Here is a 16,823-nt window from a genome sequence, read left to right as displayed (position 1 = left end):
CCTCTGCAAGTAACATTTTGTCATGGAAACTTACATTTTAATAGGGGGACATAATGCATATGAATATAATGAATAAGAGGCAGCGTGACCTAGCTATGTGACTTACTAGCTATGTGACCCTGTGCAAGTGGCTTCAGTTTCCTCATCTGAAAGATATCTCTAATACCTCTAAGATTCCTTCTAGTTCTAAATCAGTGGTCCTATAACATAAGGGAGTGGTGGTCAGAGAAAGGATATCTGGTGTAGCTAATCCCAGGAGTTGTGAATGCAGGTATAGGGAAGGAGGCTGTCATATTCTTTGCTTATCATTGATGATATTAAGTTGAAAAACCACTTCCAAAGCAAGGGGTGGTAATTGATGCTTGAGGGGCAGGGTGGTGGGGTTGGGATCAGGGTGGGAAGGCACATTAAGGGTAGGCTCAGGGTCCTGGTGTAGGGGTAGATGGGATGTGAAAGATGATCTGTCACCAACTAAATAGTAGGTTTGGTGAGTTCTTCCACTCCCCACCCATCAATCAAGACAAGATAGCCTTAGGCAGAATCCCAAAGCTAAGTGAAATCACTCCTCTAAGGTGGGGGTGGGAATAAGATGGGGGCAAAATGGTAGGTGTTGAGGGATACAGTCCCACTCCTTGAAAAAATAAAATGTAGCCCCTCTTCAGAAAAACAACAACAACAACAACAACAATTTATAGACTCCTAGCCTAGAAAACCAGAGAGCACAAAGCTATGGGAGGTGAAGGAAGGAGAGGAGGGCAGGAAGAAAGACCCACATCATTGTTGTTTTTTGTTTTTTTTTTGGTGAGGTAATTGGGGTTAAGTGACTTGCCCAGGGTCACATAGCTATTAAGTGTCTGAAGCCAGATTTCAACTGGTCACTTCTTCCTGACTCCAGGCCTGGCACTCTATCCACTGTGCCACCTAGCAGTCCAAATGTGTAACTCATGAATAGGTATTTGTATTATAATTAAGTATAGAAACAAAGGGTTTACAGGCAGAAGAAACCATTTCTGGCTTAGGGGATTCAAGGCAGGTTCCATGGAGGAGATCATACTGAATAGCAGAAGGCATAGAAACCAGGTCTCCTTAACCTAGGAAGATAAGTGTTAGCTCCCGCTGTATCTGAGTTATCCACAGAGCTGCCTGAGCCACCAGTACTGGTGGGACAGCTGGTGGAACAGTGACAATTGCCTCGAGGGAATAGCAAAACCTCAGTTCTGTCCTAACACCTGAGAGTTCCTGGTTGGGGCAGAAGAAAGGGCTTAGGTCTTCAATCTGTCCGCCCTACCTGAGACAGTGTTGTAGTATTAAGAATATTAATTTTGCATACTCTTTCTTTCTCTTTTTCTTTCTCTTCCTTCCTTCCTTCTTTCCTTTCTTCCTCTCTCCCTTCCTTTTTCTTTTTCTTTTTTGTTTGAATCTTCTTGTACATAATGACTAATATGGACATGTTTTACATGATTCCACATGTATAACCATCTCAGGGAAGAGGGAGAGGAGGGAAGGAGGGATAGAATTTAGAACTCAATACTTAAAAAAAAAAGTTAATCATTTTTATATGTAATTGAGGAAAAATACAATATTATTAAAAACAATCAGGCAGCTAGGTAGCACAGTGGATAAAAGCACTGGCCCTGGATTCAGGAGGATGTGAGTTCAAATGTGATCTCAGACACTTGACACTAGCTGTGTGACCCTGGGCAAGTCACTTAACCCTCATTGCCCCACCAAAAAACCCCAAAACAATCAGAAGAATTTTAACTCCGGAATCAGAGAACCTGGGCTTTAATCTGTGCTGTAATTTAAGTAACAGATGGGGAAAGGACTGAAAGACAAAATTTAGCTATTTCACAGTTTTGTCTGGGGCCAGCCCTGATGTGGTAGGTAGCTTAACTTGGTCTAGCAAACAGAAGTCAACCTTAAAATTTTACTCACCCCTGTTATGGTCCAGGATATCAGTGGAACTGGGGAGGGGCGAGTTAGGATTAACTTTATTTTCAGGTAGATTGACAGCTGGGTGCTTTTTGGTCAAGAAGAATATAAAAAGCAGTTTTTAGCACTTTGCCAGCAAACTCATGAAACCTCAGGGAATCCCCTTGTTGATTGTCTTGAATTTCTTGACAATGGGTTTTTTTTTTTCTTCCTGAAATGCTTTGTAAATCCTTGAGAACTACCATCTGAAGGCAGAAGTAATATAACTTTCACAAAAAAAGATTGCTTGTTTGAACCTTCAGACTCTGAGTGATCCATTAAACCAGATAAGAAAAAAGAGAAAAAGCTACCTAGACCTTTCCCCAAGTAGAGAGAAAGGGAAAAGAAGGCAGTAGATTGTTCCTTCTTTTCCCTAGATAGCATAAAGGGCTACCTGCAAGAGCTAAGTCAAGCAGGTCTTTGACATGTTTGAGTAAGGTACCTTAAAACTCACAGTTTACCAGTGAAGCACCCTCATGTTGACCTTAAAGAAGGTGCTAAACTGGCATAAAGGGTGGATACAGAGGAGAAGATTACACTTCTAGAGCTTAAAGAGAACTCAGAAGCTCCCTTCATAGGCCTCTCCAATGCTGTTCTCAGGGTGTAGAAGGGTTTCTGTCACCAAGTGAATTGAGGATGTCTTGCCTGCTAGGTGACACAGTGAATATAATGCCAGGCCTGGAATTAGGAAAATTCATCTTCCTGAGTTCAAATTCAGCCTCAGACACTTACTGTGTGATGCTGGGTAAGTAATTTAACTTTGCCTCAGTTTCCTTATCTGTCAAATGAGCCAGAGAAGGAAATAGCAGACCGCTTCAGTATTTTTGCCAATAAAACCCCAAGGGTCAGACATGACTGATTGACTAAACAACAACAACAATCCTGCCTGCATGCTAATTGCTCCTGGTAGGGGAAAAAATAGTTGGTCACATCTTCCTAGTTGGGAGTCAAAAAAGGACACATCTGTGTGATCTTAGGCAAGTCACTTAACCATTCTGGTCTCAGTTTCCCCACCAGTAAAATGACAACTAAGTTTCTTTAGCTGAGTCCAAGATCCTGTGATCCCTGGAAAGGAAATGTTGACATCTTTCTTCCATGTTGCTTCCATTTCACAGAAGCTGGGGACTGAAGATTATATTTTATAGAGTGGATACTTGTTCATCTACCAGTCAGTCAGTCAATCAGTCAGTGAACCTTTATTAAGTGCTCATCTCATAAGTATTGTGCTAAGCTCTGGGCATACAGAGGAAGGAAAAAAGTCCCTGATCTCAAGGAGCTCACATTCTTTTTTTTTCTTTTTTGCGGGGCAATGAGGGTTAAGTGACTTACCCAGGGTCACACAGCTAGTTAAGTGTTTTTTTGTTTGTTTTTTGTGGGGTTTTTTGGTGAGGCAATTGGGGTTAAGTGGCTTGCTCAGGATCACACAGCTAGTAAGTGTTAAGTGTCTGAGGCCGGACTTGAACTCAGGTCCTCCTGACTCCAGGGCTGGTGCTCTATCCACTGTGCCACCTAGCTGCCCCTAAGGAGTTCACATTCTAATGGAACCAGTTAGACTAAACCTCTGAAGTCCTTTTCAATTATGAGATTCTAGGAGTCTCTGTTCTTTGGTAAGAGAGCTTTGGGAGTCTCATTTTCTTCCTTTGTAAAACGAGAATGTTGCACTAGATAATCCCTAAAGCCCTTCAGCTTCAGCTTCTATATAATCCTATAGTTCTTCCATCCTGCACCCTCCCAGGAGGCTTTTTAAGACCTTCCAAGTGTAACAGAAATGTCAGGATTTTATACTTCTCTAGCTTGAGAATCCAGGTGGAAAACTGGAGGTTAATGTTAAATGAAAAGAGAGAATGGTCTGTGTGGCCCCAGGGCCCCAAACCAGAATTAACAGAATACGGTAAACGTTTAGCTACAACTGTAAATGGAAACAACGAGCCCCTATTCCTCGAAGAGATACCTACCCAAAGACTTCCTGGGGCAAAATCTCAGTAACTTTAAACGAATGTTTTATTGATGTTCTTTATCCCCCCACCCCATACACTCACACATCATCGTCACATCCCGGTTACTCCCCCTTTCCCCCACAGACCCCTTTCTTGCAACAAATTAGTACGGATGAACAAAATGAATTGTCACGTTGGTCGTATTGGACAACGGGTGCCTCATTTCTCACCTGTAGTCTACCACCTCTTTTTTTTTTTTAAGTGAGGCAATTTGGGGTTAAGTGACTTGCCCAAGGTCACACAGCTAGTAAGTGTTAAGTGTCTGAGGCCGGATTTGAACTCAGGTACTCCTGACTCCAGGGCCGGTGCTCTATCCACTGCGCCACCTAGCTGCCCCTAGTCCACCACCTCTTAACGGAGTGACCAGAGGCATGTTTCGATAACGGCTCTCTAAAATTAATCCCAATGTGTTATTCTTAGTACAGGGTTTAGAACCGGATGGCAAAGACTCACCTCAGACTACAAGAGGCTCCGGATGGGCGGAGGCAGGGACGGTTCAGAAGCAAGTCCCACACCTTGAGCCTAGAGGAGGGGGTGCATCTCTCACTAACCACTCCTCTTCCCTCCCACACGTGTTTTTGCTTTTTCTTATGTTGGCATCCCTAGCACTTGGCATACAGTAAGCATTTAATAAACGCTTGCTGACTGACAGGATCTAGCCAGTGAAGAGAGTCCCCTCATCCCTCTCCAACCCTGGGGGCAGTGTGGTGTTTTAGGGAGCAGGAGGACAGGTCCCATCCCAACCACCTATAAAACCGACGTGGGCCCTGCCAGTCCCTGAAAGGATCCCCACGGCAGACCACCCCACTCCCCTCCGGCCAAATGACACTAAACCCAGTAGTACAAGAAGAGATATGAGGAGTTTCCGGGATCTAGAAGTCTGAGGGGCCGAGCAGGGAGGTGGGGTGGCTGGGAGACACTCCCTCGCCCCACCCCCGCTCCAGTACTGGGGTGCTGCCATAGGCTGGGAGCCCCCACCTCCCTCTCTCCTCGCCACTTCTCCCCTCCCCTCTCCTCTTCATCCCCGCCCCCACCCCCACCCCAGTCTCCAGTTGCTTTAAAAGTTTAGTCGCTGGGCTGTGGGCTAGGGGTGCTGACTGCCACAGAGCCATGGCTATCTCGTTTGGGGTGCGACGGTTGGGGCGGTTGCCAGCGAGGGTGATGGGGGTGATGGGGGTGTTGGGGGTTCGCCCAGCTTTAGCGCCTGTCCGGAGCCTGCGGAGAGCGGAGTTCCAGGGAATCCGCCTGCTCAGGTACCGGGAGCTGGGGGACCTGAGGAAGAGGGCGGGGGGACACGATGTTGGGGTGGCCCGGGACGTAGGAAGCAAATACTCCGGGAGGGAACACTTGGGGTCGCGGTGAGATGCGAAGCTCCAACCCATGGTGGGGCGCTCTGCGACCCGGTTAGGATGTTCTGCCATCTGGTCCCAGCCTGTTCTGGAACTGAAGTCTCAACTTCTCTGTGCCCAGAGTCCGAAGTTTCTTGCTCCCCTTCTCCCTTCTTCCCCCTTTTCTTCTCCTCTCCCCTCCCTGCCAGGGCTCGGGGAGCTCTGTCTGGCCTGCCTCTTTTCCGATTGGAGTCAGAGCAACTATCCCTCTGAGGCCCCAAGAGGTTAGGACCCTCTATAGCCTGCTAAGATCCTCAGGCCTGAAAAGGACGTGGGAGAGGGAAAGGAGCCATCCCTTCCCACGGGCTCTCCCCAATCAACAGCCTTGGATTTCTTGTATCTTCAGTGGTAAAAACCCACGGAGCTCTCTTTCATCACAGTTTCAGACTCTCTTCAGCTAATGGGACCTCACAAATGTTAAATATGCAGAGCCCTGGTTTCTTGCTTACTGATTTCATGTTCATTCACCCTTAGTGTGAGGTCAGGGGTCCTTCGAGGTAGGGGCCAACTGCTTAGTACTAGGAATGTTTTTCAGGAGTTGGGCAATATTGAGACTTACTCATTAATCATCTGAGGCCTTCAAGTGGAAGCCCAGGGTAGGCTCAGTGGGTACTGACTGAGACTCTGGGTCCCATCCTCCCTGCATCCACAGCTGAGGGGGTGGGGGAAACAGAGAGAGAGAAGAGAGAGAAGACAGAAACAGAGAGAGAGACAGAGAGAAAGAGACAGAGACAGACAGAGACAGAGAGACAGAGACAGAGACAAAGACAAGACAGATACACAGAGAGACAGAGAATTTATTAAGTACTTAAATATGTCACTGTTCTAAGTTCTAGAAATAGAAACATACACAAATAAGTCAGTCCTTCCTCTTTTTTTTTTTTTTTAGTGAAGCAATTGGGGTTAAGTGACTTGCCCAGGGTCACACAGCTAGTAAATGTTAAGTGTCTGAGGCCGGACCTGAACTCAGGTACTCCTAACTCCAGGGCCGGTGCTTCATTCACTGCGCCACCTAGCTGCCCCTAGTCCTTCCTCTTAAGGAGCTGATTCTCCAGTGAGGGAAGACCACACAAAAAGGGGGTGAGGAGAAGGTATCCAGTGTAACAATTGGAATGACGCTACCTGCTGGAGACTTACTGTAGGAAATCTCCAACATGAGGAGAGGGCCTCTGAGGGCAGGACCATGCGTCTTTTCTTTGGCATCAGGAAGTGACCTTTGCTTGTGGGAGGAAGAAGGGGGAGCCTGGCGCACTGGCTCACTCTTTCGTGTGGGCTCTGGCAGAGAGTGGAGCTAGGAATGCTCTCTCCCTTTAATAGACAGATGAATCTAGGCCTTTCTCTTTCTCTTTCCCAAATTCTTATTCTCCTTAATAAATGCCTAAAAGTCTAACTCTTGCTAAAGCTTATAATTTATTGGCGACCACTCATTAGATTTTAGACAGACTAGCTAGAATTTTAGCCCTTACACCAGGAAGGGGGTAAGGTTTGCTTGATGTTTTTCAAGTCAGAGAAAGCCAGAGAGTGATTTCATTCTGGCATGAAATAAACCTGGCTTTGGACTTTCATGAAACGTTAGTCAGGCCTAAGGACCCACTAGTCAGGAGAGCAAGCCTAAAAGAAACCTTATGGAAGATGGTGGAGCAAGGCTGTTTATATCATTGATGAATCTCAGAAATGAAGAGAGAATTAGGGGGATACTAGATCTGAAAGTGAATTGAATAAAGAAAATAAGAGATAAAATCAGTTTGAACAGTTGATCTACATGGATAAACAAAAGTCTGAAGTTGCCTAGAAGGGTCAGCAAGCATTGTAGTCAATTTCCTGCCATTGAAGGTATTCTCAGAGGCTGAGTGACCACTTGTTTCTGATTCATGCATAGGGACTCTTTGGCTCAAGACCTTTAAGGTATATTCCAAGCAATGGTGGATTCAGGCATGACTTAAATGAGCCACAGATTAGGGCAGGGGTCTTTAACCTTTTTGTGTGTCCTGGACTCCTTGGGCAGTCTGGTAAAGCATTTGGATTCCTTCTCAGGATAATGTTTTTAAATGTATAAATAAAATTCATAAGATCACAAAGGAAACCAATAACATTGAAATACATTTATCAAAACATTCATAAAAAATTAACAAGCTTACACAAGAACCTCAGATTGGGGTCTCATATTACTTTCAGTGTGGCTCAGAGGAAAGAACACTGGATTTGGAGTCAGGGAATCCCTGTTCAAACCCTGACTTTGCCATCTATTACCTATAAGACCTTGGACAAGTCACTGGGCTTTAGTTTCCTCATCTCTAAAATGAAGGGGTTGGACTAGATGACTTCTAAAACTATGACCCAATGATTATGAGGAACATCTACATTTGAGACACATTTATTGAAGGTTCATTGCACTAGGAACCAGGAAGTAAGGAAAAAGGTGAAACCATCTGTTATCAAGACTAGAGAGAAACACATGCACAGACAAATAAATACTATATACACACGCAAAATAATTTCAAAAGGAAGAGACACTAATAATGGGTGAGGGGAAATAGCAAAGGCATCAGGTAAGAGATAGCATTTGATTCATGCTTAATTAACCCCTCATAATTACAGTGCCTTAACTCTGTTGATCATTTCCTATTTATCCTGTATATAGCTTGTTTATAATTGTCAGTATGTTATATCCCCATTAGACTGTAAGATCCTTGAAGGCAGGAACTGTCTTTTGCCTCTTTTTGTATCCCCCAGTGTTTAGCACACATAGCAGGTACTTAGTGAATGTTGATTGATTGATGGATGGATGGAAATGTGATTCCAGAGGGTCTGAGGTAAGAAGTGTATTCTATCCATCACTAACCAGATTTGTTTGCTTTTAAAAAAAAATTAATGAAATTGCTCTTGAATAATTTATTTCATCCGCATGGCAGAAAATGCTTTCTGATAATGGGATTTTGTACTGATCATATAGACTATTTTGTACTCATTTTATTTTTTAAAAATAGAATGGGAGGGGCAGCTAGGTGGTGCAGTGGATAGAGCGCCGGCCCTGGATTCAGGAGGACCTGAGTTCAAATCTGGCCTCAGACACTTAACAATTACTAGCCGTGTGACCCTGGGCAAGTCACTTAACCCCAATTGCCTCATTAAAAAAAAAAATAGAATGGGCCTTCAGCTACGTTCATCTGGTTGGGCTTCCAGTTCTGTTGTGTTCCGATAATCTGTGCTTCTCAGGTTAAATTAAAACCTCCATTTTGATATTTCATTTTCATTAAGCCAATAAACATGTATTATGAATCTACTATTTATGTGCCATACACTGCTAACACTACTGGCAATTTTAGGGAGAACCTAACTGGGGAACAGGGGGCTTCCTTGGAAGTCACAATACCCTGCTTTTAGACCTTCTTCCCTAGTTTGGACATTAACTAGTTGTGATGCTCTTAGAAAAGTCATTTTCCTCTCTGGGCCTCAGTGTCTTTCCCCATTAAATGAGGGAATTGTATTGGATGATCATAGTTTCTTCCAGGGCTAGAACTCCGAGAGACCCACCCCAAAGGAAGCCCAGGGTATAGACTACTGCTTCCTCTTCTCTGGCCAAAATAAATTTAAAAAACAACCCAGGGGCGGCTAGGTGGCGCAGTGGATAAAGCGCAGGCCCTGGATTCAGGAGTACCTGGGTTCAAATCCGGCCTCAGACACTTGACACTTACTAGCTGTGTGACCCTGGGCAAGTCACTTAACCCCCATTGCCCCCCCCCCAAAAAAAAACAACCCACATACACCTTCTCCTCTTCTTTCCCCAACACTATCCCCTTTGCTTCTGATCCTAACAAAGGGAGTCTGAACCTGGGGGTCCACAAATTTTTTTCTGAATATTTTGATCCTCCAACACAATTGGTTCCCTTAATTATCCTATGTATTTTTTCTGTATGATCCAGTTTTCTTTATGATTTCTTGAAATATGATGTCTAGGATCTTTTTTTTGGTCATGGCATTTCCCACATTAGTTTTTTTGGGTTATGAACTACTTTACATTTGCCCTATTTTTTTCAGTCTTTTGACTTTGTTTAAATATTTCTTGTGTTCTCATGGATTTGTTTGACTCATTCTACTTTTCAGGGATTTTTTTTTTTTTGGCCAAGTTGCTAATTCCCTTTCCAATTCTTTTTTTTTGCAGGACAATGGGGGTTAAGTGAGTTGCCCAGGGTCACACAGCTAGTATGTGTTAAATGTCTGAGGCTGGATTTGAACTCAGGTCCTCCTGACTCCAGGGTTGGTGCTCTATCCACTATGCCACCTAGCTGCCCCCCAAATTCTTTCTTTTATAGCTCTCAAGTTCTCTTTTACCTGTCTTTTTTCCTTCTAGCACCTTAATTTCATTTATTAAAACATTTTTCAATACTTCATCTCCTCCAAAAATTCTAGTTGAATTACATTTTTCAATACTTCATCTCTTACAAAATTCTAGTTGTTTTTTTCTTTGAGGTTTTGCTTACAAATACTCTGGAGTCATTCTCTTCTTCTAGCTTTGTGTCTTGAGTATCCCTGTTACCATAATAGCTTTTTTGTTGGGGAGGGGCGGCAATGAGGGTTAAGTGAGTTGCCCAGAGTCACACAACTAGTGTCAAGTGTCTGAGGCCAGATTTGAACTCAGGTCCTCCTGAATCCAGAGCCGGTGCTTTACCCACTACGCCACCAAGCTGCCTCCAATTTTTTTTCGTTCCCTTTCTTTCTTTTTTGTGGGGCAATGAGCACATAATAGCTTTTAATGGTGGGAATTTTTTGTCTTGGTGTATTGAGTATTGAGTTATTCTGAGATATCAGGCTGGAGACCTGCAAGTTTTCAGTGTTTCCAAATTGTTCTGATCCACGGCAAAATCTAATTTCTGACCTTCTTGTCTCAACTCTAAAAGTTCCTGATTTAGATTTGGATCTGTGCAACATGCCTGTGGGCTTGCTCCACTTGGAGTTACAGTGGACTGTTTTTTGGACCTAATCACTGTCAGTGAGCTGGAAAGTTTAGAGTGACAAAACTACAAGCTTCCCTTTGGTCTGGGATTCTTGACCTAGTTATTACATAGCAGGCTTCAGACAGTCCTAGAAGGTAGAACTGAGACCTCACTCTATTCTGCTGTTTGCTTCTGAACTTGTTTCTTGTCTCTCTGTAGTCTATAGTATGCAATCCCTTCTCACCCTCAAATGCCACCCTTAGGCACAGTGCCCCTTCTTCAGTCAGCTGTGAATCTATAACCTAGAATTGCATAACAAGCTGCCATTTGGTATACATTCCTGCCCCTTACACAAGCCTGGGTCTCTCTTTTTTGCCTCTCCCTATGCTGTAATTCTCTGTATGACATTGTTGGCCAGACATCTTTCCCCAGTGTCTGAAGACCTCTTGTTCTATCTCTCTCTGTTGATCTTTGCTGGAAAAATGATTCGCTGTGATTTTTTTCTTGGATTTCCCAATCAGGACTTTATCTGGTGCATTTCTGCTTGCTTCACTTTACATCATATCAATTCATATATGTGTTTCCATACTTTCCTGCATTCATCACGTTAATCATTTCTTATATCACAATAATATTCCATTATATTTACATACTAAGTCAACACTTAGCCATTCCCCATTTGATGGGCTCTTATTTTGTTTTTAGTTCTTTGCTACCACAAAAGTACTGTTTTACATATAAAATATGTATGTGTACATATATATGTATATATACATACATATATGTGTGTGCATATACTTCTCTTTCTTTTTTCTTTCTTTCTTTCTTTCTTTTATTACCTTTTTTCTTGGTGAGGCAATTGGGGTTAAGTGACTTGCTCAGGGTCACACAGCCAGTAAGTGTTAAGTGTCTGAGGTCAGATTTGAACTCAGGTCCTTCTGAATCCAGGGCCAGTGCTCTATCCACTGTGCCACCTAGCTTCCCCCTCTTTCTTTCTTCCTTCCTTCCTTCCTTCCTTCCTTCCTTCCTTCCTTCCTTCCTTCCTTCCTCCCTCCCTCTCTTTCTTTCTTTCTTTCTTTCTTTCTTTCTTTCTTTCTTTCTTTCTTTCTTTCTTTCTTTCTTTCTTTCTTTCTTTCTTTCTTTCTTTCTTTCTTTCCTTCCTTGCCTTCCTCCCTTTCCCTTCTTTCTTCTTTTTTAAGCAATGACCTCCTTGGTATACATGTCTAGCAGGATAATCTCTGGGTCAAAGGGTATGGTCATTTTAGCCAGTTGGTGTAATTTTAAATTTTTTTCTTGGCCTGAGTAAACATTGCTCAACACTATTTTTTCTCTTTTTCTCCTTGTCTTGTTTTCAATTTAACCTTAATCTACCTTTGTACAAAGACCATCTCTTTCCCAAGGGTAGGGAGGAAAAGGAGACACTTAAAGTCTTGGCACTAGTCTGCAACTCCTGGAGCCTGGACTAGTCTGTGCCTCTGACACCATAGAAATATTCTGTCTTAGCCTCTGGCAACAAGGAGAATCCTAGGCTCTGGATCTTACTTCCTGTACCCTGGATTTCTCAAAGAAATTGACCACAGCAGCTCCAGAGCACATTAGGAGAGGAGGAAAGTACGGTCAAGAGTTCCTCCACCCCACTCTCCTCCCTTTCTGGTAGATCCTCATAGCCTGGCCTAGGAAGTGGGTTTCTCCCTACCTCTGTTCGTGACCCACTTCCCATTGGTTAGTTTTGGTGGCAGCATTTCTTCTTTGACAAGTCCTCTTTGGGAAGGCAATTGAGTATAGGAGTAGTGGCTCAATATTTGACCCTTAAAGCAGTAACTATTGGTCATATTCCATTCTCACTTACCTTAGGGCCTAGAAGTGAGGTAGAATTTCTCTACTGCTGATATAGGGAGGTCGGAGATGGAGGAAATATAGTACTTTGCATCCTAAAACATTGTTTATAGGTCCCACCTGTAAATTCTAATGTATAGTATTGTGGTAACATACACCATCATGGTATTTACAAGTCCCACCATGGAGAAGATAAGAATCATTTGCTGGGAGAGTCTTAAATCTGGGGAGAGGCAGAATTGCCCCCACATTCCCTTCTTTAGAAACTTTCCAGGCAGTAAAATGCCCCACCTACTCCCTCTTGCCCCTGACTCTTCCCATAGAAGTCCCTGGCTCTCTTTAGTAACCAAACAAATCCTACCTGATCTTGTTATACTGGGCTAGAGTCTCCCTTAGAGACATCTACGTGGATGAATTTCTCTTTGTCTTTCTGTATCACTCTGGGTATTTAACTATAAGTACATGAAAACACCAAAATGGGAATTGCAGTTATCCATGATACAATGATTTTGTATCTGATGGTGGCACTAAGGGATATTTTGGGGGAAAACAGCCAGGATATGATCCTCAAAAGGTTAAGATCCTGGTTCAAACATCCATAACTTTTCTTAATAAGGAGTATGTAATGTAAAATTCACTGGACTAGGTATAGGCTGGAGCCCTGGGTTCAAATCCTTCCTCAGATATCCAGTTGATTGATATAACTGATTGATATGAAAAGGCAGCTGGGTGGTATGATGGATGGAGCAATGAACCTGAAGTCAGGATAGACCTGAGTTTAAACCCAATCTCAGACACTTACTAGCTGGGTAACCCTAAGCAAGTCACTTAACCTATGGCTGACTCAGTTTCCTCATAAATTGGAGAGAATAATAGTACCTACCTCTCCAGGGTTGTTGTGAGGATAAAATGCTTTATAAAACTTAAAGTGATATATAAATGCCAACTATTATTATATATGAAAAATTCTACATATCTTTGAGTGCCATATTAATGTCAGTTATTAAAATTAAGAAATATAATAACAGTCCCTTAATAGCTATCCATCTGGCATTGTCAAGGAATAAGACTTTCCCTATAAACAGATTTTTATAGATGATTATCCAAAATTTGATTGTATTTTAATAACCATTGTGTCTCTGACATTTTAAAATGCATTACTTACTCCCTGACTCCTTAAATAGAGTACTGTGTAAATATGAAGTATTATTTGATGTTTTCTGGATGACTCAGGAGAACCATTATGCTAAGTTCTAAATCAGAGATACCCTCAAAGCTTAGTGAGATGTGGAGGTCTGTTATCACTACAATTTCCAGACTGTTATGCCTTTTGAGTTCATAGTGTAGCACATGCTCTGGGCTCAGTCCCCTGAGGGCAGCTGCCTATTCCTCTCAGAGTTAGGCTGGGGATGGGTTTTCTAGCACAGTCATTCATGAGCCCCAACTGATGTACTCCCCATTGATTATCAATTTGGTAGACAGTGTTAAATCTCTTTTTATAAGGGGGATTTAATAAGATGGTATAGTAAAAAGATCTTTTCTTGATATGGTAAGCAATATCTATCTAAAACTAAGAGCTAGCAATTATCTGTAATGGAGAAATGCTAGAGGTCTTTCCAGTAAGGAACCTAGAGCTGAATCATACTTTTAGGAAACCTAGGGCTGGAGAGCAAAAGTTAGGGGTGGAATTAAAAACTATGTCTCCTGATTTCACAGGCTAATTCATTTTCCAAATATAGCAGGTTCGAAAACCAAGGTGCCTAAAGTAGGTCAAATTAATCATTATTCTATTTTGTTTATCTCAACTCTGAGGCAAGAACCTATTGTATTGTGGAAAACACACTGGGTTTGCAGTCAGTGAATGAATGAAAAAAAAATTTATGAAGGACTTACCCTTTGCCAGGAACTGTGCTAAACTCTAGAAGTACAAATATAAAAAGAGAGACAAGTGTCTACCTTCCAGTAACTTGTCTTCTGATAGGGAAAAGCAATGCATATAGGAATCGTGCTGGTGAGGGAAGGGAATTTTCATCTGAGAAGTCATTGGGATATCATTGATAGGATTGCCACAGGGCCACAATTGACCTGCCCTTTACAGAAGTAATGATAACATTGATTTGATTACTGTGGCAGATAACAAAAGGACCTGACTGGCTAGATGAATGGGATATAAAATTACTTTGGTATTTTGGATCAGCTTGGTACTTTGGATCAGCTAGTAGCCATAGTGGGCTAAACAGGCTAGTTTGCACTCTCTTAGTCCCCAATCACCTGAACTAGGAAGTTGCTTCTCTCTTTAACTCCTCCCCACCACCATAAGGGAGACAGAATTGAGTGACTTCCTCCCTCACCTGTCATAGAGACAGGGGAAAGAAGGTATGTGGCTAAGAGCACACATTGTCTCACCATCTGATATTCTTGGCAGTCTTTCCGACACCCCACAGCTCCAATTGCCTCCAAGATGCAACGAAATCTGAAGAGGAAGTCTGGAAGGGAAAGGACAGGGGAACGGCAGATATCTAAAACAAACCTTGCTTGTCTCTGCCCATGGCTCTCCCTATTGTTTGGACAATTTTCCTCATCCCAGAAACCTTAAAGGTCAAATGCAAAATGTCACCAAAATGGTAAATACTGGAGCAGAATCTATTATCTATTTCTGGAGTTTGACAGTTCTTCAACAATGCTCTCCAGATAGAGAATCCATGAATTATGGTTTGGGGAAATGGATGCTGAGTTCAGGGAACATCAAATTGTCCCTGTTTGGGTATAATATAGAGTAAATAAAGGGTGGTGGTGTGAAATAAATCTGGAAAGGTAAGTACCAGATTGGAACTAGAGAATGGAGGGATTTCAGCAATTGATTAAGAGCTTGGAGGTTTTTTTATCCTAAATCTATTAAGGGACTTTTGAAAGTTTTTAAACAGATGATGGTTAGATTTATTCATCAAGAAAATTATTTTTGGCAATTCTAAAGAGGATGGATGAGAGAGGAAAGAGGCTAGAAGCAAGAAGAACAATTTGGAAATATTATGATAATCCAGTCAAGATGTCATGAGGAACTAGGAGAAAAGCCATGTAAGTGGAGAGAAGGGGAAGATTGTGAGAAATTTTATGGAGATAAAATCAAATAAGATTTGGCAGGTGATTAAATGTGGACCACAATGGAAGAGTCAAAGATAATTCTAAACCTGGATGGAAGGATAGTAGTACTTTGGAAATAAATAGCAGTTAGGAGAAGGGGAGGTTTTAAGGGGAAGATAATAAATTCCATTTTGGATATTTAAGGTGTCATTGGGAAATGAGGTGGTAAGGTTCAACAGAAAGGTGTTGTGTGACTGAATGTCAGGAGAAAAATTAGAACTAGGTATACAGATTTGGGAGTTTGGGGGGCAGCTAGGTGGTGCAGTGGATAAAGCACCAGCCCTGGATTCAGGAGGACCTGAATTCAAATCCGGCCTCAGACACTTGACACTAGCTGTGTGACCTTGGGCTTAACCCTCATTGCCCCCCCCCCAAAAAAAAACCCAGATTTGGGAGTTTTTGCATATTAATAAGTCATTAAGCATTTATTAAGCACTTGCTATGTGCCAGGTGCCAGAGATACAAAGACAAAAATGAGATAATCCCTGCCTTCAAGAATTAGGATTCCTGAAACATTTTCTTGTCTAATGGCTATGGCTAGCATTCTTAGAACTACAGTGTATGTCAGATAATAGAGTTGACAGTGTACATCTTTGCATTACTCCTGATCTTACTGGAAAGACCTCTAGCATTTCTCCATTACAGATAATTGCTAGCTCTTAGTTTTAGATAGATATTGCTTACCATATCAAGAAAAGATCTTTTTACTTTGTTTTTTAATTTAAAAAATAGATGTCATGTTTTGTCATTCTTTTTCTAAATCTATTGATATGGCCATGTGATTTTGATTGTTTTTAATATGTTTTTTATATTGATGGTTTTCCTAATATTGAACCTATCATACGTTGTCTTTGTATAAAGTCCACCTTCATATTGTGGTGGCTTTTTTGTTAATATTTTTTAATAGTTTTGCATCTGTATTCATTAGAAATATTTGTACTTTCTTCTATTTGTTCTCTATTTCTGACTTGTTTCCTCCTACTTTAGAAATATTTATCTAAAACTTTCTTTCTCTATTTATTAGTCCCTATATTTGTCTCATGGAAGGAGCTTAATAGGGTCCTTTTCTCTATTTTTTTTTTTGCAAATAACTTATAGAGTAATATAATTAATTATTCATTGAATAGTTGATAGAACTTACTTATAAATTCATCTGATTATCAGGGTATTTTTTTCCTATGATTGGGTTATTCAATTTCTTTATTTCTTATTCTATTTATCTGAGTGTTTTATGATCCTCTGACCTTATATTTTTATAAGTATTCATCTATTTCATCTACCATTTGTTCTGACTTTTATAATTAGGAAAAATTATTTCTAATAATTTCATTTGTTTCATTTGCTTGAAGTCGTCTTTTCATTCTTTAAATAGAGCAATTTAGTTTCTTCTCAACTTTTAAAAAGTTTAATTAGCTAAAGGTTTATATATTCATTTTCCATCAAAAAAAATCTCCTAGTTTTAGAACATTGTACACAGTAACAGTAACATTATGTGATGAACAATGGTGATAGACTTAGCTCTTCTCAGCAGTGCAATGATCCAAAACAATTTCAAA

General features: G+C 41.6%; 1 protein-coding gene across 2 annotated transcripts in view; it reads left to right on the top strand.

The window, feature by feature from the left end:
* The first annotated feature begins 5,020 nt into the window (after positions 1-5,020).
* Positions 5,021-16,823, top strand: part of ACSF2 (acyl-CoA synthetase family member 2) — a 38,833-nt gene continuing 27,030 nt past the window's right edge. The window contains exon 1 of one of the 2 annotated variants that reach the window (XM_043999546.1): positions 5,021-5,221. In XM_043999546.1, coding sequence (XP_043855481.1) covers positions 5,079-5,221 — 143 coding nt within the window. In that variant the 5' untranslated portion in view covers positions 5,021-5,078. The remainder of the gene's footprint in view (positions 5,222-16,823) is intronic. The other variant, XM_043999545.1, reaches the window with a different exon arrangement.

Source organism: Dromiciops gliroides, chromosome 4 (genome assembly GCF_019393635.1).
Source record: "Dromiciops gliroides isolate mDroGli1 chromosome 4, mDroGli1.pri, whole genome shotgun sequence".
Taxonomy (NCBI): Eukaryota; Metazoa; Chordata; class Mammalia; order Microbiotheria; family Microbiotheriidae; genus Dromiciops; species Dromiciops gliroides.
This window is presented reverse-complemented; position numbering and strand designations above follow the sequence as displayed.